The 24111-nt window shown below is 42.9% G+C and overlaps 1 protein-coding gene across 2 annotated transcripts in view; it reads right to left on the bottom strand.

Annotated features, from left to right (window-relative positions):
- Positions 1-24111, bottom strand: part of LOC126416356 (baculoviral IAP repeat-containing protein 5.2-B) — a 51631-nt gene that overhangs the window by 15344 nt on the left and 12176 nt on the right. For both annotated transcript variants that reach the window (XM_050084036.1, XM_050084037.1), the window contains exon 3: positions 20455-20561. In XM_050084036.1, the coding sequence (XP_049939993.1) occupies positions 20455-20561 (107 nt within the window). The remainder of the gene's footprint in view (positions 1-20454; positions 20562-24111) is intronic.

Genomic DNA, 24111 nt, shown 5'->3' with positions numbered 1-24111 from the left:
CACTTCGGCCGGCTTGCAGGGTTTAAGGGAGTGTACGTGGCCAAGAAAAAACAATCCCAGATTTTTCTCGGACGAAAATGCATTTTTCCAGGCTGAAAATTTACTTTTTCCACATCAAGTGACAGCTTACTTTCCCTCAGAGCTGTAAAACTATCAGTCCTTTGAATGGTAATGGTTTCACACACCAGCGTAGAGCTTCCCGGAATAATGGGAAATGAAACATAGGAAAAAAAAAGTGTTTTGGTAAGATCTTTTATGCACAGCAACATGCACACTGCATTTTTACTAAAGTATAAAAAAATTCTATCAATACAGCACATTAGGTTCCAAAGCACTGAAACCGAGATTGTGATGTGCTTTTGTCAGCCAGCCATAGCTCATGTAACATAATCTCACCAGCCATTGACAGCAGATATTCAGAGATTAGGACAAGATATGTAGTCAGCCAATAGCAACTTCACTTAAGTAGCTTGAGCACACAAATAGGAAAAGGTAATGGTTTATAGTATAGCGACAATTAAAGCTAAGCTTCACATATAATATTGTTCCTTTTCTGCATGTGTTATCCCTTAAGATACATCAAACAAATGTGCCTCTAAAATTTTAAATAATGGCTTGTCTTCTGGCCCCAAATTTTTGGTTGGTTGGTTGGTTTGGAGTGAAAGGGACTAAGCTGTAAGGTCATTAGTCTCATCATAATAAAAGCAGATAGAAGCCCATAAAAAGACAGCACAGACAAATCATTAAAAGGTCAAGACTAGGCATTAAAAATAAGAAATGAAAAATAATAAAAAGATGAAAGGGCAGAGGCCAGACTGGGCCACCAAGCAAGGGACAACAAGGCACCTGGGGGGAGGGGGGAGGTATCCCACCAACCCAGTCTCAGGTAGTCAATGAGCACAGAAGTCCTACCTTACAGGATGAACAGAAACCAGTTTTGTAGGCAAAATACCAGATCAACTGCTATGGCATTGTCTACTAGCACCAGAGATGGTAGTGCATCCAAAAGATTGCAATGCACCTCAAAGCAGCCAAATTAGGGCAGGCCACAGCCAGTGGTTTACGGCATATAATCGACCGTATGTCATTCTGGGATGCCCATTTCCAGAATCAGCATCCTGATGATCAGCTTGGCCAACCGGTCAGTTCGTTCATTTCCCAAAATCCCAACATGACAGTGTCCAAATGGAAACGATTGGCTGTCCAGATTGATGGATGGTCAGAGACAAGATCCTGGATAGCTGTCAGCAGTGAGTGAGGACAGTAGCACTGGTCGACGGCCTGAAGGCTGCGAAGGGCGTCACTACAGATTAGGATGCTCTTGCCAGAGCAAGAACAAACATGGCCATCAATTCAGCAGTGAAGACATTGTACCCGTGTGGCAGAGTGTGGAGTTCACTGCACCATGCATGTATGTATGCAAAGCGTGTTTGTCCGTCAACTGTTGAGCCATTGGTGAATATCACTTCCGAAACCGGATATGTCTCAAACAGCCAAGAAAAGGCAGCAAACTAATGTGGGTCAGACAGTCACCAGGGGCGTGAAGCAATCGTAAACCCAGTTCCAGGTCGCTGTTGTGGGACGTGGAGTTCTCTTCCAGGGAAAGGACTTGGTAGATGGGATGTTCCCTGAAGCTACAGATGCATATAGCAAAATTCACCAGCTGTTGGTGGCTGCCTCATAGGTAATGGAGAGACCCCTGCCTCGACTAGGTGGCTGTTCACAGGGCTAGTATGAAAGGCTCCTGTCACAATTCGGCCCCTACAATGATAGATGAGGTCCAATAGCTGCAATGCTGAGGGTGTTGCTGAACTATACACAAAAAATTGAACAGACTCAGACTCGGGGCTTTGTAGAGCCACAAAAGGGTAGAGCAATCAGCATCCTGTGCTGGGTTTGGGGCATGTAACAACAGGAAGGAAGGATGTCAGAGTGGAAGGGCACAGGGGTGGAGCATACACCGTAGTGGGCAACCTTCTCTGCGCAACATGCACTTCTGTAAAATTTGGAGAAGATGGCAAGTCAAACACAATAATGGGAACACTACAACCATTAATGGAAGGTGAAGATAGCACCAAGAGTGAAACTAGAAATCAAGACCAAAATCATGAACCAAGTCCAGGCAGGGTCTGCACCAGAAGGACCATTCGACAGAAAATCAGAGGAATAAGAGATAGTCTAAGTGTTGGTTTGCAGCCCAGAAAGAGGAAGTAGAGCTGCAAAGACTGGGGCTTCGTGGTAGCCAAGCATGTACTCACCAAAGAGTGATTTTGCTAAGTGGCTGGTGCTCAAAGTTTTAAGTTTTGAGTGAGAGTCAAATGCTCTGATTTACAAAATTCATCACACGTTCTCACATGCAACATAGTTCATCTTGCATTAAAGGAAATTTACCTCGAAATTAACGCTTCTCAAACCATCATTCGCCATATTTTCCCCTCGATCTGTTAGAAATAGGTTCTTTAGTGCACTTTCCAGAGAGACCAGAAAATGGGGCATTCCTGCACATGTCCAGCTACAATGATGTAGGAAGCTCTTGCTCATTATTTGCTCTACCCATATAACCTTTCGTTGCATTTCTGTTTGGAACTTTGTGCATACTGTGGCACCACATGACAATGTGCAGCATCACACATTGCTCGGAGAGGGCATACTCTGTTATTGTATTTAAGGCAACTGTCTTGTCATATCCTATTAAGATAAGGAATGCTAAGTAAAAAAGCAGTCCTTGGCATAATATCCAAGTTCAAAAATAGACTTTACAAGTCAAAGTACCCTAATATTTTTCTATGTGGTAACTAATACAGATTTTTATTTTTATTTTTTTGTACTTTGAAATACTGTTATGTGACATTTCCAATCAGGTTTACAGCCACACAGCACTGAAAAAAGGTGGTAAGAATGAATACAAATTTCTTGCAAAATTAAAATAACATTTTTGTATACACGAGCACTAAGGACATTAAGTTTTTCGTGACTTTACAAATGGCATAAAAAATTAACAACATTATCTGTGAATCCAAGTAACTGTATAACTGGCAGTTTATACTCTACTCCAGGAGTAAATTGAACCCTTTGGGGTGTTACAGTGATAAAACACAGTATGCTGCCCATCTGTAATTTACTGAAGAATGGTGTTCTGTAAATTTAAGATGTAAACAACACAAATTAAGAAATACTGTCAAAGGCTAGAGGTGGTACAAGGCAAGTGTGTAAACATTTCCTGTGATCAAAAAACATTGGTCCACAGAGGCTGATTTGTAAAATTCTGCTATAGCTATCAATATTTCAAACAAAATGTTTTATTAAATACTACTGACCAAACTTGTTTGCTTATTCGTCTGCAAGTGAACATATACATGTTTGTGTTTGTTTGTAGTCTATCGGCCTGCCAGCGCTTTCGTTCGGTAAGTCACCTCATCTTTGTTTTTATATATAATTTTTCCCACGTGGAATGTTTCCTTCTATTATATTGATATACATATGTTCATGTGTATATAGCATTATCTGAAGTAGAATATTCAGAATTTTCCAAGAGTATCGGCATTTCGTAAACCACACTAAAATGTGTAATTCTGTTTGAAGCACACATTCGTATGTCCAGATTCACATGAAGTAGGCCCACACCTTCTACCAAGTTTTTCAGTGTAGTTCTTTGAATACCATTACTATATTATCTCATGTTTGGTTCTTTACTGTGGCATTACGCCACGTGCCAGAAGATGAAAATGTGCACTAAAAATTCAGTGAATAGTTTAAACTAGCCAATGCTGTGGAATGAAACATGCCAATGCTGTGGAATGAAACATGGTTTCAAATAAATAAATTGGCTGCCAGGAGAGAAGGCAAATTTCTTTTGCAAACCAGTAAAAATGACTTCATTGTTCTTCAAGTCGATTAATGCTCGATTGCCAATGAAGTGGAAATAAAATAAAATCATAAAACAAGCTAATAACACAGTTTAGTCTTCCACAATTATGTGAAAATATTTTAGTTCACTCGATACCTCCCAGTCACAGAAATCTGTTTTGGTTTCATTTGATGTGTGAACCGTAAACAAAGAGAAAACAGCAAACTCATTATAGGCAAACACTGGTCACACGGAGACTACCACCTCCCCACTCCGCAACAACTCTCACTGCTCTGCACATGTGCGAACCTGGAAGCTTGGGCATGCTAGAAATTTTTTTTATTGGTAGCATCTGTCTGCTGACTGTTTGCTGGTAGTGCTTATACACTTAAAGTAACCAGAGGGTGGATAAGACACTGTTCATACACAGCTTCACCTCTGTGCTTGTGGGTGAGCCCACTGACAACTGATCAAACGAAACTGAAGTAAACAGTTGTGACCTCACACTCACCAAAAGCACTTTGTGGTTACAAAGTATTGCACAGTTTTCATCGTAAAGCCTTTGATACATTTTGCTGTCAACAGACACTTGGGTGCACTATGCTTTTTTGTAAATGGTACATTTTCTTTCCAATTTAAGTTTCGTTTTGGTGTTTTTCTCACTTCTGTGTTACACTGCTGCAGTATTATTCTGTAGTAACAGGCTGAAGTAAAATTCTTTGTTACAGTATCAGTTCTTATGAGTAAAAAAAAAATTAACTGAAAACTAAAACAATGCAAAATTCCCATAATTAAAAAAATTCCCGAGTCACTCCCAGCTTTTTCCAGATGAAAAAGATCCCGGGGCATATATACCCTGTTTTATCTCCCATAACTACCTGAATAATTATCTTGGTATTACACATTTCTTCAATCTCTTTATCTGTAGAGCTAGCTGGCATATGAACTTTCACTACTCTAGTTTGTAATGGTTTCATGTTTATCTTTGCTCCAAAAATGTGTTCACCATGGTGTTCATAGTAGCTTACCCGATTTCTTATTTTCACGTTATGCCGAGCTCTGCAGTACGCTTTTTTGATTTTGTATTTATAATTCTCTACTCATCTGGCTAAAGCCGCCTCTTCCGGCCACTTCACTTCAAAAACTCCCTCCATAGCTTCAATTATCCAATTCCTTTTTTGAATTCTCAAACCTACATACCAGATTAAGAGATCTAATAAAACTGGATTGATATAAAATCTATTTGCCATGCAGCAGCAGGAGAAACCTCGCACAAAGGTTAAGGAAATGTCTGAGCTTTCAGAGCCACTGTCTTCTCCTGGCAGAAGGGTTGAAGGCGAAAGAAGAGGGATAAAGACGGGGGACCGGTGAGGTTTAGGAACTGAAGAGAATCATGAAACAGTTGCCGAGGACCCTGTGTCGGGAGACTTACCAGATGGGATGAAAAGAGAACACTAACATTCCATGCTCTGAGCCACATAATATGAGTTGTTTCTCCTAATGACATCCAAGAATATGAGTTTTATTTCTCCTAATGACATCCTCCTGGGTAGTCCATGCTTGGATATTCACCTGGGGGACTAATTTACCTCTGGATTATTTGACACAAGAGGATGTCAATTAGCCATACAGCTGAAGTGCATGTTCATGAGAAAAAATAACAGCTTTATTTTCCCCCAATTGTGGCCCTGCACATACTGAAAAAGCTGCTGTCCCTCGTTGGAAACCATAGACTGGTCTGGTCTCTTCACAGGTAATTCTCCGTTGTGGTTACACCTACAGAATGGCTATCTGTATCACAGAACCACACAAGTCAACCTACCTCAGCAAGGTTCATGATTCACTAGAATACAGACATATTTTTCAAAATATGTCTGCTTGTGTCTGTATGTGTGGATGGATATGTGCGTGTGTGCGAGTGTATACCTGTCCTTTTTTCCCCCTAAGGTAAGTCTTTCCGCTCCCGGGATTGGAATGACTCCTTACCCTCTCCCTTAAAACCCACTTCCTTTCGTCTTCCCCTCTCCTTCCCTCTTTCCTGATGAGGCAACAGTTCGTTGCGAAAGCTTGAATTTTGTGTGTATGTTTGTGTTTGTTTGTGTGTCTATCGACCTGCCAGCGCTTTTGTTCGGTAAGTCACCTCATCTTTGTTTTTATATATAATTTTTCCCACGTGGAATGTTTCCTTCCATTATATTGATAAAATCTTTAATAAGTAATACAAAACTTCTCAAAAACACACAAATGCATATACCTGGTAGTTAACCTTTTCCTATTTAACATATTATAACATGGAAACTAATTACCATACAGGTACCAGACTTGGTAGCATTAATGTCCAGAGTATGGGGTGCATGATTTCCATGCATCATAGCACCACCATCCAGTTCCAACAATGGCCACCAGGTGCCGCAATCAGTCATTGTCATTCAGAGTCTCTCTCACCTGACCAGTTGCAGTGCACTTATTGACGTGTCAACATGAGCTTGGACAAAAGGAGCGGGGCATTATTGGTGAAGCTCTAATATCAAAATGACAGTAATGCTGCAGCTGCATGTCAAGATTATCACCGGTTGAAAGGATTACAGAAGGGTCCTCTTTCTCCACATGCTGTGCGCAGTATCATGAAGATTGAATCAATTGGAGAACTAGGCATTGCTCCAGGAAGAGGCCGATGACCGGTTGCACCAGAGGTGGTTGATGAAGTCACTGTTGCTATGGCAGACGACACTGAGCAATTCCCAATCATCATCAGGCACTGCGCGTGCTATGTCTTGACACATTGAACATCCCGTGATCCTCTGTGCAGAAGGTGCTTTGAACCATTCTCAAATGATATTCATATAAGGTCCATATCATACAGCAGCTTGCACCACAGGATGCACAACGGCATATTGACTTTGCTCTCCACTTTCTTGCAAGGATTGAAGTTGACGAGGGCTGGCCCTGGACAATCTTATGGGCAGACGAAGCTCATTTTTATCTGACACGTGAGTTGAACACACAGAATTGCCGAGTATGGGGATCTTCACCTCCAGTCACTGTGCAGGAAGTTCCTCTGTATCGTGAAGTGTCACCGTATGGTATGACTTCATGGCAACATTCAACATTGGCCCATTCTTTTTTGAACAGGTTGGCACTAGATGTGCAGTGTGACTCGCCAGTGTTACTGTGACATGCTTCGCCAACATGTCATGTCTGCCCTACAGGAAAGAGACATATTGAACTCAACAGTTTTCATGCAAGATGGGGCCCCACCACACATCGCTCATGAAGTTTGCTTCTCCAAAACACATTTGGAAACAATCGAATTATCAGCCAATCAGTTCCAAATGCTCGGCCGGCACGATCACCTGACCTCACTTCCTACAATTTTTGGTTGTAGGGCTACCTGAAGATAGGGTTTACTAAGGGAACATTTACACATGTGCTGATCTGAAGTGCAGCATATGAAGAGTGGTAGTCAGCTTACCTACGGACACACTTCATTCTGCTGTGCAGAACACAATCCTGTGCTTTCAAACTCTTCTGGTCACTGATGGGCGCCATATTGAGCCCCTTTTGTAGCAGTAATGGTACCAGTATGTGATGGTACAATGTACCGTAGCAGCATTATAAGTGTTTCAATTGAATTGATTCTGCATTATTTCTCTTCCCCAACTCCTCAACATTAAAGCTACAAAGTTTGGTACTCGGGTGGTAATTAGTTTCCATGTTATAGTGTGTTAAATAGGGAAAGTTAATTATAACCACCCAGTACATTGAAGCATGTAAGAAAACTCTTGGGCTATTGTAGCTACACAAACAGAATCACTTTTACAGCAAAAACACTCATCAGATTGCTACACAGAAGGATGTAGAAGTCCATTTTATGTAACTATCACTTTATCTGCTATTAATAAACCCTTGACCATGCTCAACAAGCTGAACTCGGTACCCATTTTGGCACTGGCCCCATGCTTGACAAACGAGGCACTCTCGTATGCAGTCTGCCACAACAGACTGGCTCTACAAAATTTATTTTGATGTCTATCGGCTGTCATCCTTCCTAGTTTAAAGGTCTTCAAACAGATGTCACTGGTGTTCTGTTGTGTCAATCAGTTATTTCATTAGGCAGCAGTCATTGAATCACCTCAGCACATGTTGCCCGCAGTTGGCAATGAAACGTCAGGAGGAAGAATTTCTACTGTTCAACCACAGCCTCTTAGCCCAGAAGTTTTAATTAATAACAACAGTGCTTATTCCAACGACTGTGGTATTCCTACTAAATTGTACAAATTAAATCCTGTCACTAATCTACAGAAAAAAAACTAGAGAGGCTTATATTCCTGAACATGAATTATACGTTGATGAACCACTGTTACTGTGGAAAGGCAATGGACACCAATGAACCGGACTTGCTTTGGTATAAAATCATTTTTTCTTGTGTTAAGCAAGTAGGGGGTATTTAAGTCACTTTACAACATACAATGTTAAGTACACTGTATTTTAGCCACAATATAGCCAACATTGTCTAGCATCTGAAGTGGTTTTGTCTGTGCTTCGTGGATATTTTAACAAGGCGTATATGGTGTTTACGGACGTGTTTTATGCTAGTCTCAGCTTTTCCATTTTCTCATTTTTGAAATCAATGACTGCATTGGAACTTACAATTAATAGGACCAATGCAAACAGCTTTGAAGGAGGCAAAACTTGAGAAACAAAATGTTAAGACATTTCATACAGAGAAATTGACGGGAACTAAATGGCGAGATAAATATATGTACTCACCTTCCAGTGTTTAGTAATGAGCTATAGCACACTGAGAAGACAGAAAAAAATAGTGTAAATGAAACCTGAAGTAATACTGAAATTAAATGAGCAGTTATTTGGCCTTAGAAAGACGTCTTAGTAAATACACGACACAATTTTGCCATTTCATGGGTGTAGAAACTGAATTTGTACCTGTTGTACAAGAAACTTTGTAGAAAATTCAGGTGACTTGACTTCAAAGTTGGTCCCATTGAAAGTTTGCTAGAAAAACGCAGTGTAGATGTCAATTCATCCTCTCAGCATAGGAAAGCTGTATGAACTTGCCACCTACAAGCCTTAATACACAAGGTGGGACAACATTTTCCGAAACATAGTCCATTCGAGAACAAGTAGGCACTTAACACAAAAACCCTACGGTTGCAGTGAGAAAGACACCAATGGGAAAGTGTAAGAAGAGAAATGTGTACTTGTGAAATACCATGCTTTGAATTGTAGCATACAAAAACCAATTTCTACTAAATTTGTTCAAGGAAACTATATGCACTGGCTCCACCAATAAAATCCTTTCTCAGAATATGGAAACAAATACAAAATAATTTTATTTCCATGAAAACATTGTTGTGAAAAGCTTTGAACTAATCTAATTACATGCACAACAATCACTTGATCCGAAAACCTCAAGCCAAAGTGCCAAGGCACACGGGCACTGCAAGTAAGTGGCACGAGGTGAATATAATTACTGTGTAGGAATAGTTATAAACACGCTCAACTCCCCAAGTCAGCAGCCGCCAACTGTAGCTCGGCACCGGCCGCTTATCGTCACAAACAGCACTGTCAAGAGGTTAATAAAATAAAAATCAATTATTTTTCCTAAGATACCCATCAATGAAGCAGGAGCAATGGTCACCAACAAATCATTTAGGCTCCTGGTCTTTATTGGTAGCTGAGCTTTTTATGGCTGCTGGCAAAGCTGGAAAATTATTGAAGATTTACATTCCTGAACAATAGACTTATTGCTGGACCAAAGAGACAAAATCTTAACACAAATTATTCTTACTTTTAACACTGATTCCACGAACTGAGCTGTTGGCTTGAAAGAGCCATTAAAGAACAATTTTATGACCACCATATAAATTCTGAACCTGCAGTTAGTATCTTCAGATCCTGTACCAAACTTTTGCAGAATGTTTTCTAGTTAATATAATAAGGAATTTGTATTACACACTTCTGGACTCTAAACTTAAGCTTGGCTTGATGAATTTCCCCAAATAATGGAACTGTATAAGGAAGTGAAGTATGATAGGTTTTTTAATTTTTGTTAATTACATATGCCTAAATGTATCCACACTGCAAATCCTCTTAACTAAATTTATGATCAAAATGTAGCCCAAAAATATAACATTGTTGCCTCTTCTACTTGACTGTAATATTTTACATGTATACTGGAGAGAAGCCTCTCACGAGTTCAGAACTACTTATAGTACTTTTTCGAAGTTTAGTTTTGTTTTGTGGCGCAAAAACAGTGGTCATATGCATCCAAGTCAAAACTATAGAACTCTAAGACAGACAGCAGTTAAACGACTATACGTCAATCCCAACGGACATAATAGAAGGCAGCTAAAAGCAGGCACAGGGACAAAGGGCTAAAAAAAGACACCACACAGAAACGGAGGTACAAAACAAAAAATTAAATGGCCTTCACCATATTGCTTTCCAAGATAAAAAGTAAAGCACGGTCGATAGCCCGTGCATTATTGGCTAATACAGCGGATAACTCCGGTGGCAAATCCAAACTGGAATATAAAAGATCACAAGATGGACAGTCCATCAGGAGGTGGCGGACAGTTAAAACTTGACTGCAATGTGTACAAAGTGGTGGGGTAGCGCCACTTAGCAAATGACGATGGCTAAAAAGGCATTGCCCAATATGCAGCTGAGTTAAAATAAGCTCCTCCAGCAGGAAGGCCAAGAGGAGGTCGTCCAAGGTGCTGGGAGAGGCTTGATAAGCAGAACCTTATTCCTGTGAGGGGAAGACCATTGGTGATGCCAAAGGGACACCACCTCCTGACAGACAACAATGCAGAGATCATCGGAGGGAATATAGGTACTTACAGGCTGAGGTACGAGGACAGCAGCCTTGGAAATTAGCATCAGCCTCGTTTCCTTGCAGACCAACATGACCAGGAACCCACAGAAACATGACTGGCTCCAAGTGCGAGCCAGTGACAGTTTTCCTGGACCCTCTGTGACAGTTTTCCTGGACCCTCTGCACTAAGGGATGGGCAGTGTTCAGCGCCAGATACTTTGAAGGATACTGAGCAAGTCTGAGCAGAGGACAATTGGAAAAGCTGTGTTGCTGGATGTACTCCGTGGTCGGATACAAGGCGAAGAGCTCGTCTGTAAGTACTGAGGAGTTTGCCGGAAGCTGATATCGAAAGACACGGGTGCCAATGACGAAGGCACACCTGACCCCACAATCAGTCCAGAGCCATCAGTGTATACAAAGGTACTATCGCGAAATTCCATGCGAAGGTCATGAAACTGAAGGCGATAGACCAAGGCTGGAGTAGTGTCAGTAGGAAGTGAATGAAAGCCAAGGTTAACATGGGCCGCTTCACGAAGCCACGGAGGTGAAGAGTTCACATCCACTAGGAAAGTAGCAGGTAGCGCGAAGTTAAGCTGCCATAGCAAGTGCCGAAAGCGGACTCCAGGAGGTAACAGAAGAGGGGGGAGCCCCATAATGACTATCAAAATAATCAAAGAATGAGGCATTGGAGGAGTGGCCATGCATGGCGGACAAACGGCATGGATAGCTGCTGAGGAGAAAGCCATGGCGGTAGGACAGTAATAGTTCAGCAGCTTCGGCATACATACTCTCAACCAGGCTGTTGTAAAAGGCGCCCGTGACCAAACGGATGCCATGATGGTGAATAGTGTTGAGACGGCCTAAGAGGGATGCGCGTCCAGGCGCACAGAGAAAGCACCCATAGTCTAGTTTCGAATATACAAGGGACCGATACAAATGGAGGAGGGTGGTTCGATTAGCACCCCCAGGAAGTACTATTGAGGACACGTAGGAGGCTGAGGGACTGCTTACAGCAGGCTGCCAGGTAAGACACATGGGAGGACCAAGAGAGTTTCTTATCGGGCACAAGCCCCAGAAATTTCGTAGTTTCAACGAATGGAAGGGCAAAGGCCCAAGATGTAGAGATGGTGAGAGAAACCATTTGCACCACCAGAAATTCATATAGACAGTTTTGTCAGGGGAAAAGCAAAAGCCATTGTCAATGCTCCAGGAATAAAGGCGATCAACACAGCACTGAAGAAGCCGCTCAGCGAGACAGGTCCGTGGAGAACTGCAATATATGGCAAAATCGTCAACAAAAAGAGCCGGAGAGGCCCAGTGGGAGACAGGCCATTATAGCAGGCTGTTCCAACCGAGCTCCAGGGAGCCGGAGCACTCCGGAGCGCTCACTGCGGCAGCTCGGAGCCCGCGTGGAGGGGGAAAGCGAACTCACTGCCCCCTGGCCACATGCAGCTGCAAGTGACGCAATAATCCTTGTTCAATGACAGCTATGACTAGCCGCGGGAGCCCTGTACCTCTGTTGGAGGATACCTTTCTATTCATTGAGAAGGATTGTCGTCCGCAATGTCTTGTATGTCAAAGTATTAAATTCTGCGAAGAGGTACAATATACAACGACATTATACACGTCTTCACGCTGCGCACTACGATCAGGTAGAAGGCGTTGCACGCAGAGAACTGGTAGCCAGGCTTAAGAACGACGTAGCAGGAGACGTAAGTTCAAAAACAGTTTCGTAATACGGAGGGTATCAAAACATGCAACATAGTTCGTGTTCTGTATGGCGCTTATAATTTTCAGGTGAATGAGAGCAGAGAAAACACTACTGAATCTGCACTTCGAGCAAGCTACAGGGTCGCTCACATCATTGCGACAAGTGGCAAGCCATTTTCGGTGGGACCACTCGTAAAATCATGCATGGTAGCTGTTGCAAAATGTTTGTTTCCAATGGAGGTGCAAGCAATTGAAGGGGTTTGCCTGTCGAAGCAAACAATGTCTCGTCGAATCCTGGACATGGCAGCGGATTTAGAGACACAGCTCAGGAGAAAGGCGGAGAGCTTTGTTGTACTTTCGCTAGCACTTCACGAAAGCACCGACATATCGGACTGTGCTCAACGTGCAGTCTTTGTGCGTGGTGTCGACATGGAGCTGCAAGTAATTGAAGAACTCTTGGATGTGGTACCACTCGATCACACCGCAACAGGACATGACATTTTTGAAGCTGTTTGTGAATCAGTGGACAATATGAATTTGCTGTGGGATAAGCTCCATTCTGTAGCAACAGACGGAGCACCACAAATGATCGGGTGTCACCAAGGTTTTGCTTCTCGTTTGAAAAATAAACTCGAGGACGAATTCGGGAAAGACATTTTGACTCTTCATTGTTTTATTCACCAAGAGGCACTGTGTGTTGAAACAGTAGAGCTAGGTGGCGTAATGAAAGATGTCATGAAGTGTGTGAATTTTGTGCGGCGTCACGGTATGAATCATCGCCAATTCAAAGGATTCCTGAAAGATATCGAAGTGGAGTATGGGGATATACCTTACCACAGTACAGTTCATTGGCTGAGTCGGGGAAAAGTTCTTGATGTTTTCTTTGCCATTCGTGAGGAAATATCCCTTTTTCTCGAAATGAAAGGGGAAGAAATGTGTTGTCTGAAAGATATAAAATGAATATCAGACCTGGCGTTCCTAGCTGATATAACTATGCATCTGAATAATTTAAATCTGTCACTGCAGGGCAAAGGGCAGCTAATCGTTGACATGCATGACCAGATCAAAGCGTTCATGGAAAAGTTACGTTTATTTGAGAGGCAGATGAGTAATGGACATTTAACGTTCTTCAGTCGTCTTGCTTCTTTAGAACTACCTGAAGGTACTACTTTCGGCGATTAGCAAGCAAAGTTAAAGCAGCTCATCACGTCGTTTGAAACACGATTCCGAGACCTCACTAGTTTGGAAATGGAACTTAAGGTGTTCAGCACTCCTTTTTCAGTTTCCCCCGATGACTTGTCACCGTCACTTCAATTGGAGATAACTGATTTGCAAAATTCAACTTTGTTGAAAGAGAGGTACTACAACACATTGGATTTGTCACGATGGTATCATTCATTACAGCAAAAAACATTTCCCAAGCTTCAGAACAATGCCGCTCAGATCATGTGCATGTTTGGATCTACGTATTGTTGTGAGCAGCTTTTCTCAGTAATGAAAAGAGTAAAAAGTAAGGAACAATCGTTTCTTCAGGACGCAACAATGAAGGCCATCCTCCGCATTAACTCTGCGAATACTTTGACGCCTGATATTTCCGATCTTATAATGAAAAGAAAATGTCAAGCTACAGAAACCCAATAAAGTTAGTATGGAATTTCTTGTAAAACAGTTGTTTCTTATTTATTTCCTGAACACCATATTTCCTGGTGTAGCATGTCACCACGTCTTAGCAGCTAAGAGTATGAGGTTGTCGATCTTGACGCAGCTGGCACATCAAAACGCTTGCCTTGCCGCCTGCCTCAGCCAGCCGTGCCGCGTGCCGGCCCACTTGACTGGTTACAGCGAGCGACACAGCTCCCTGGAGCAGGGAGCGCTCCGCAGCTCACAATGGAGCCGACGAGCTGGAACAGCCTGCATTATAGGGTTAACGTTGACAGCAACAGCAAAGAGGACGACACTCAGGACGGAATCCTGAGGCACGCCGTTTTCCTGGATAAAGATGTCCGACAATGCAGAACTCACATGCACCTTGGAAACTCGGTCTTGTAAAAATGCCCGAAGAAAACAGGGCAGGCGCCCACAGAAGTTCCACATGTGAAGAGTAGGGAGGATACCAGTTCTCCAGCAGGTGTCATAGGCCTTTTCCAAATCAAAAACACAGCCAGTCACAGATTTCCACACGAAACCATTCATGACATGGGTGGACAAAGTAACGAAATGGTCAACTGCAGAACACTGCTCAAAAGGCACACTGTGCATTTGTTAGTAAATGGCAAGACTGGAGGCCCCATAGTAGCCGGGCGTGAATCATACATTCCATCACCTTGCAAACGCAGCAGGTAAGAGAGATGGGGTGGTAGCTACAAGGGAGGCTTTTGTCCTTACCAGGCTTAGGTATGGGAATGAATGGCTTCACGCCAGTGACCAGGAAATGTGCACTCGGCCCAGATGTGGTTGTACATGTTAAACAGAAAGTGCTTGTCCGCAAGAGAAAGGTGCTGCAACATCTGAATGTGGACGGCATTTGGTCCAGCGGCGGAGGATCGGGATGAACTGAGAGCACGATCTACCTCCCTCATAGTAAAGGCACCATTGTAGCACTCATGATTCAGAGAGAAGAAGAGAAGGGTATCGCCCAAGCCTCCTCCACTAGTTTCCAATGGAGGAGTGCAGAGTGATAGTTGGAAGAGCTCAATACATCCGCAAAATGGCGGCCCAAGGTGTTGGAGATAGCAAATAGGGTCCACGATGACATCAGAGACTGTCAGGCCGAAAATTGGGGAATGGATCTTGGTTCCAGAGAGCTGTCAGAGGCTGACCCACATTACAGAGGAAGGAGTGGAACTGTTAAAAGAACTAGTGAATGAAAGCCAGCTAGCTCTTTTGCTATCCCGAAGAACGCAACAACACTTTGCACGCGTCTGTTTATAATGAATGCAGTTGGCCAGCGTACGATGGCAGTTAAAAATGCAGAGAGCATGTCTCAGTGCGCGAACTACATCGCAGCATGCCTCAGTCCACCAAGGGGCTGGGAAACGACATGGCAAAGAGGAAGTGCGGGGGATGGAACGTTCTGTAGCAGTAAGGATAACATTTGTGAGATATTTGACCCTGTCATCACAACTGGGGAAATATTGTACTTTGAAGGTTGTCGGGGAAGAGTAAAGCTGCCAGTCAGCCTTAGGAAATGCACGTGGATGGGGTAGTAGTAATCAGATGGATAGCACACGGGAAATGGTCGCTCAAGTAGGTGTCAGAAAGAATGGACCATTCCAGACGACAGGCAAGCAGGGCAGTGCAGAAGAATAGGTCCAAATGGGAATAGGTGTGCGAGGAGTGGGTGGCCCAGTATCAAGGCCGAAGACGCAAAGTTGGTTAAGAAGGTCAGCCAAGAGGGCACCTCTCAGAGGTCCTGAAAGAGCCCTAAGGAGGATGATTCACATTAAAGTCACCAAGTAGCAAAAATGGGGGAGGTAGCTGCCCAATAAGTTGAAGGAAGTCTGCCTTGGTGACAGAATGATGGAGGGACATATATGGTACAGAGGGAAACAGTGAGGTGGGGAAGGAAAAGGCAAACTGCAGAAGCTTGGAGATTGGTAGTCAGGGAGATGGGCTGACTATGAATGTCATCTGGTATGAGCAGCATGATGCCCCCCATGACAGGAAATGCCAACCTCAGGGGTGGGGGGTCAAAACGGTAAGAAATGTGGAAGCTCAGAGCTGTCGTGAGGGTGCAATTTCATTTCCTGAAGGCAGAGTACAGGGGGATGCTGTGACGCTAAAATAAACCGTAATTTCTCTTTGTGGGACCAAAGGCCACGATCGTTCCATTGGAGGAGAGTCATGACGAAGAGACAGGGGTGTCATCTCGGTGGCTGCCAAGTGACAGCTGGGGAAGAGGCGCTACTACAGGGCACAGGAGGAGGATGCTGCTCCATGGGGTCCACAGAACCATCAGCTTTCTTGTCCTGTCGGTCTGTGGATTTCAACGTCAAAAAACGGTTGTTGGTGTGCGCCGGCGACACGGAGGCTGGCCGAGCTAAGGTATCACATGCCAACACCATTGAAGACGATCTTCGAGGTCGTGAAGGAGAAGACTGTTTGCTTTTGGTGGACTACTTCGAGCCTTTCTGGTTAGACTAGGGTGTTTGGCCAGAGGGACAAAGGAAGTCTTCACGGGAGTACTCCTCCTGCCCTTTCCAGCCTGCCAGTTGTGTAGCTGATGGTTTCGCCCCTTGAGGTGAGAGTTTGATGGCTTGTTGCACAACTGGACGGGGATGGCGATACGATCTTGACACTGGGCGACTTCACAATCTCAGAGCTGAATTGGAGATTGCATGTCTGCGTCGCCATGTCCACAGAGTGAGGGGTAACAATAACAGAACTACAAGTACAAGACAGGAGAATGCAGAGTTTGCGACTTGCCAGCAACTGGATAAGGCACCTTTTCCTTTACCTGGATGTCTTGAACAGCCCACTCATCAAGATACACTGGAAACTCCAGAGAGGAGGCAGCATGGCCGCCATTGCAGTTGATACTGCGGAGAGAAGGAGGTGGAAAATCACCGTCGTGTGCATCCCTACCACAGGTGACATTTGGCAGTGTGTTGACAAGACTGTTCTACATCTACATCTATACTCCGCGAGCCACCTTACGGTGTGTGGCGGAGGGTACTTATTGTACCACTATCTGATCCCCCCTTCCCTGTTCCATTCACGAATTGTGCGTGGGAAGAACGACTGCTTGTAAGTCTCCATATTTGCTCTAATTTCTCGGATCTTTTCGTTGTGATCATTACGCGAGATATATGTGGGCGGTAGTAATATGTTGCCCATCTCTTCCCGGAATGTGCTCTCTCGTAATTTCGATAATAAACCTCTCCGTATTGCGTAACGCCTTTCTTGAAGTGTCCGCCACTGGAGCTTGTTCAGCATCTCCATAACGCTCTCGCGCTGACTAAATGTCCCCATGACGAATCGCGCTGCTTTTCGCTGGATCATGTCTATCTCTTCTATTAATCCAACCTGGTAAGGGTCCCATACTGATGAGCAATACTCAAGAATCGGACGAACAAGCGTTTTGTAAGCTACTTCTTTCGTCAATGAGTCACATTTTCTTAGAATTCTTCCTATGAATCTCAACCTGGCGCCTGCTTTTCCCACTATTTGTTTTATGTGATCATTCCACTTCAGATCGCTCCGGATAGTAACTCCTAAGTATTTTACGGTCGTTACCGCTTCCAATGATTTACCACCTGTGGCATAATCGTACTGGAATGGATTTCTGCCCCTATGTATGCGCATTATATTACATTTATCTACGTTTAGGGAAAGCTGCCAGCTGTCGCACCATGCATTAATCCTCTGCAGGTCCTCCTGGAGTACGTACGAGTCTTCTGATGTTGCTACTTTCTTGTAGACAACCGTGTCATCTGCAAATAGCCTCACGGAGCTACCGATGTTGTCAACTAAGTCATTTATGTATATTGTAAACAATAAAGGTCCTATCACGCTTCCCTGCGGTACTCCCGAAATTACCTCTACATCTGCAGATTTTGAACCGTTAAGAATGACATGTTGTGTTCTTTCTTCTAGGAAATCCTGAATCCAATCACAAACCTGGTCCGATATTCCGTAAGCTCGTATTTTTTTCACTAAACGTAAGTGCGGAACCGTATCAAATGCCTTCCTGAAGTCCAGGAATACGGCATCAATCTGCTCGCCAGTGTCTACGGCACTGTGAATTTCTTGGGCAAATAGGGCGAGCTGAGTTTCACATGATCTCTGTTTGCGGAATCCATGTTGGTTATGATGAAGGAGATTTGTATTATCTAAGAACGTCATAATACGAGAACACAAAACATGTTCCATTATTCTACAACAGATTGACGTAAGCGAAATAGGCCTATAATTATTCGCATCTGATTTACGACCCTTCTTGAAAATGGGAACGACCTGCGCTTTCTTCCAGTCGCTAGGTACTTTACGTTCTTCCAGCGATCTACGATAAATTGCTGATAGAAAGGGGGCAAGTTCTTTAGCATAATCACTGTAGAATCTTAAGGGTATCTCGTCTGGTCCGGATGCTTTTCCGCTACTAAGTGATAGCAGTTGTTTTTCAATTCCGATATCGTTTATTTCAATATTTTCCATTTTGGCGTCCGTGCGACGGCTGAAGTCAGGGACCGTGTTACGATTTTCCGCAGTGAAACAGTTTCGGAACACTGAATTCAGTATTTCTGCCTTTCTTCGGTCGTCCTCTGTTTCGGTGCCATCGTGGTCAACGAGTGACTGAATAGGGGATTTAGATCCGCTTACCGATTTTACATATGACCAAAACTTTTTAGGGTTCTTGTTTAGATTGTTTGCCAATGTTTTATGTTCGAATTCGTTGAATGCTTCTCTCATTGCTCTCTTTACGCTCTTTTTCGCTTCGTTCAGCTTTTCCTTATCAGCTATGATTCGACTACCGGTAGCAGTGCATCGGGTTCAGAATATACGGCCGAACGGTGCAAATTTCATAGCATACCTTGAGCTTGGACGGAAGCACCACTCGATCACAGGTGATTAAGAGAGTGCAGGTGGGCATTAAGGACAAATCTACCTTTTTCGTTACACGATGAACGGCAATGACACCATGATCAGAGAGATAAGGTGGTATTTCGGCCTCGGTTAGACCGTCAAGCAGCCTGGTGTAAATTACACCACGGGAAGAATTCAAAGTGCTATGGGCTTCGACATGAACAGGGCAATCATGGAGAAGCAAAGCAGCAAGCAGTTGTGCTTGATAATCAGAAATGGTCTCCAAAAGCGAAGTGCCACTCCGTAAACGAGAGGATTTCACAGGGCCAGCAACTGCATCTACACCTTTCTGAATAATAAATGGATTGACCATGGCAAAGGACTGACTGTCTTCAGCACATGAGATGAGGAACCGTGGTGCTACGGGAAGAGTCTTCAAATCATCAACCTCATTGCATTTATGTTTTGTAGACGTTGAGTGGGAAGGTGACTGACTCATCGCTTGGAAATACCCATGATTGCCACCATCTCCGATGGCGTGCTCTTTCTTCCAACTGGGGGCCTCCTTCACAAGGGGACGCACCCGCCTTAGATGACTGTTCCCACCTCAGGTCACTCCTCCCAAACACCTGATAGAGGGACCAATCGGCAATTTGGGAAGGTTACAGCTCAGGCAATCACCCCTCCCTGGGTCTGGCCTGTACCAGGGGGTACGTGCGAACCCTACCTGTCGACCTAGGGCTGGGATTTACACATTACTCAGTCACATGTTACATGTCAGACACATGGGTCGATCGGCCTTCAGGAGTGCACACGGAGGAATAAGAGAAAGAGGAACCTCAAACGCCGAAGTGGAGCAGCAAGAGAAGGGAAACAGAGAAAGGAAAAGGGAGTGAAAAACAAACGGGAGGCTGTCACACATCAGTGACAGACTGCAGAACATTCCCAATAATACCCCAGACATGTTCCCCAAGGGAGGGGAAAAAGAATAGCGAGAGGATAGACATGCAGCATGGAAGGAAAAAATGCTGCAAAGGCTGGGGCCCCACAGTAGCCAAGCAGGAACCCGCCAAAGAGTGGTGAGCCCCCAGGGGGGGTCAAAGTTTAGTGACGAAGAATTGGCTAGCAACCATTTATTTATGTCTATGAAAATATCAACAAAAATGTTTGACTTTAGTCAGCAGATCACTTTTCTTTATTTTCAAAGCACCAGTTTATGCCAGCAGCCCATCTTCAGATCATCTGTTACAGTTACAAAGTAAGCTGTCACGACAGACATGCAAGTTCACCGTCATGTGAGATGTGACAATGAAACTGCACTTCTGTAGCAACAAATTACTAACCACAACAAATGATTTGAGATGGGCAGCTGGCCCAAAACCTGTTAATTGGTAATAAAGAAAAGCAATTTGTAGACTGAAATAAAAAATCTGTGTGCCAATAAAGATCGTGGACAATCCCAAATAACAAACATATCTAACAAATTAAGCCATAAAGCAGTGCAGTAGTGCTGTGTGTCCACAGTAGGTATTCTTACCACGGATCATCCTCTTGCTCCCAACTATCAAGCTCCTTGTTGCACAGGAAACACTTCACCACATCCGAATTTCTTGGTCCACAGAAGTAAAATCCAGCTTCTGCCAACTGAATAGAGAAGAACATTTTTGCTCATTGATCTTTCGAAGTTTTCTTATATTGAAGTATTCTACCTTTACAATGTTAGTAACAGTTACCAACAATAGTGAAATGAAAGAGTAGTTGCAATTCCAATTAGTATGTGATGACTTTTTCCATACATGCAAACATTTTCCACTAATTACCTAAGGAACTGATTGTTCATAAACATCCTAATGTGAACAAAGGTATTGTATACTTTCTTTATATGTCTGCAACATTTGAGATCTGGGCAGAATTTTTAGCAGAATCTGGAAACTGGTTTCCAAGTGCAGGCACTGTTAATGTCCACTCACTTGATTACAGTATCTACAATTTCTCCAACACAATCACTTGCTCCCTCTTCACTAACACTCATGTTTCGAATTTTGCACATAGGTAAATCTGTTTACCACTTATTTATTGCTTAATATCGCTGAAGGTAGATGTAGATATAAAGTATGTTTACAGATTTACTACTGGTGTTAAGTTTTGTGCATTCAAAAAATGACACTGTCATTATGCACACAACTGTTCCATGCATGTCTTTATGACATTACCTTCCTCATACTGAAGAACTTATAGTGGAATACGTTAGTAGCTGCAACAAACTTCCCCTGCAAACTTCTGAACAGCTGTTACACCATAGCATTGAAATAATAACCAATTAAAATGAATTGCTGACGACTCATCCAAGCACATTAAAAATATCAAATAACTCAATATAAACCAGTCAGTAACCACAAAAAAAACTAAGAGTGCTATGGGACAACATGCTTTTAAATGTCAATGCTCTCATTTTCAGGCAATTGGAGTAGCTGAGAGCAAGGATGACAGGCAAGGAAGAGGTGCGGGAGTTGAAAAGGACAGCAGAGACTGAACAATGATTATATATATTGGAGGGGGGGGGGGGGGGGGGGGGCACTTGAGCGAGTGTATACCTGTCCCTTTTTCCACCAAGGTAAGTCTTTCCGCTCCCGGGATTGGAATGACTCTTTACCCTCTCCCTTAAAACCCACATCCTTTCGTCTTTCCCTCTCCTTCCCTCTTTCCTGATGAAGCAACCGTGGGTTGCGAAAGCTTGAAATTTGTGTGTGTGTTTGTTATTGTCTCTATCAACATACCAACATTTTTGTTTGGTAAGTTACAGAATCTTTGTTTTTAGATATATTTATTCCTACGTGGAGTGTTTCCCTCTAAACATTAAGTGTTTAGGGCAATGTGACAGAGAAAAGCAGAAAGAAAGATTAGGGTTCAACATCATAACAAATATGTCACCACAGTCTGACCACAAGCTTGGATTGAAAGAGGGTCGCCGCACCACCACCTTTAGTTTCAGTCAAGGTGGCTAGTGGAATGCCCTCAAAGACTTTGGGCTCTATTTTGAAGCCAGATATTCCACTCCCACATCCAATTCCACCAAAGACCAAGTTAAAAACACAAAGTTACATCCTCATCAACAGTAAAAAAAATTTGTGTGTGTGTGTGTGTGTGTGTGTGTGTGTGTGTGTGTGTGTGTGTGTGTGTGTGTGTGTGTGTGTGAGAGAGAGAGAGAGAGAGAGAGAGAGAGAGAGAGAGAGAGAGAGGAGAGGGAGTGTTGAAATGATAGAAGTAAGAAGGAAATAAGGACCCCCAGGACCCGGTATGAGGTAGGAAACACCCCTTTGACAGCCAACCACCCTGACCTGAGTATAGCCTGTCTGGCTGTCCTTTTATCCTCAGCTAACATTGAGGATACATTGACCATAAGGCACTGCATTCAGACTGCTGGATATGAGCCACTATCAGTGAATGTCAGTCACTGCATAGGATTAAGCCATAATTCACATATGTATTACTAATATGAAGCCAGCCAAAGACAGTGGACTCTCTCTAACAACTGAGAGGAAGAACTGAACACAGCACTGACAAACACTTTGTGCGAGGGACACAGAACCTAACATTTCCTGCTTTGAAGTCAGCGTCCACAGGGTGTATACGTAGACAAGAAGAAAAAGTTTCCAAATTTCCTTATTACAAAACACTTTCCGAGGTGAAAATGAACCATACCCCAGATCAAAGTACATTTTTCCCATGTTAAGTGGCATACTTTCCCTTGGAGCTGTAAAACGTTTCAATCCTTTCAATGGTTTAAGATTTATCCATCAGCGAGGAACTTCCCGACACTAGGAAACGAAACCCAGAAGAAACAACACATTTAGGAAAGACTTAATGGGTGGAAAGAGGTGCACTGCATATTTTGGTATTATGGAAGTATAAATACAAACTCCACCAAATATTGCACAGTAGCTTCCAAATCACGGAAATCAACATTGTGATGTGCTTTCATCAGCCAGTCTTAGCTCACATCACATGATATTGGAAGTCACTGACAGCATATAATTAGGGCATAGGACAAGTGACGTTAGCCAATTGTGACGTGACTTATGCAGTATGAACACACAAATGGAAAAGTTAATGGTTTAAATTAAAATGCTTACAGTACAGCTATAAGAAAAGCTGAACTTTCACATATAACACTGATCATCAAAAATTTCTGCAGCTTTCTCCGAGGGTTTGGTTAGGCATGATCCTACAAGCACAACTTAAATTGCAGCAGCTGAATATTCCTGACAGTCACAATTATAAATTTCACTTCTGTGCAACATTTTGTGGGGTACCTGCCTGAATACATGTTCCGTCAACCACTTTGACTTTTCTATAGAAAAGCCAATTACATGTCAAATTGCCGAAGAACTCACCTCACTTCTTTTTTCTGAAGGATAATTATACTTGTTGCTACTGTTACTGCACAATTTGTAATCTAAGAAAGAACTAAAATAAATATGGGAATTGCTTAAGATGTATCAAACACATATGTGCTAGTAAAATTTTAAATACCAGTGTAAATAGCTGGTCTTTGAGACTGAAATTTTTCTAAGTGGCTCATCGTCAAAGTATTAAGTTCTGAATTACAGTCAAATGCCCCATGATTTAAGAAATTCATCACACATTCTCATATGTAATGTAATTCATCTTGCATAAAATGACATTTACTTTGAAAGTAACATTTCTCACACCCCACCCACAATATCTTCATGCAACCTGTTACAAATGTAAACACAGTGCAACTGAGATTTTATATTTTTCACCATTCTACACCATAAATTCGTAACCGCTGTGAATAACGCAAGATCAATGCTAAAAGTTCCCGGTTTTCACATTTCTTCCTAGTAAGATTTATTCAATTCTATGTTCTCGCTCAACGTCTCGCTTGACTTCATCCCGTTTTCTTCCTATTGACATTTGATTTGACTAAACGAATTATAAATGGTAAAAAAGACAGACAGTTTGCACTGTGGGTGGTGGGAGATTAAGGGAATATTTTGGACCATCATTGAGAGGGGAAACTTGAGTGAGGAAATGCTGATGTAATCCACTATAGGCATTGCCAACGCAAATTGCAACATTTAGCTTCACCAGGCAATGATGAGTTGACTACGTTTCACACTACTTTTTGTAAGAACTGACATAACCATAATGTGGTGACACTGTGAGGATG

Source organism: Schistocerca serialis, chromosome 8, assembly GCF_023864345.2.
Source record: "Schistocerca serialis cubense isolate TAMUIC-IGC-003099 chromosome 8, iqSchSeri2.2, whole genome shotgun sequence".
Classification (NCBI taxonomy): domain Eukaryota; kingdom Metazoa; phylum Arthropoda; class Insecta; order Orthoptera; family Acrididae; genus Schistocerca; species Schistocerca serialis.
The sequence above is the reverse complement of the archived record's forward strand: the minus strand, read 5'-3'. Positions and strand labels throughout refer to the sequence as shown.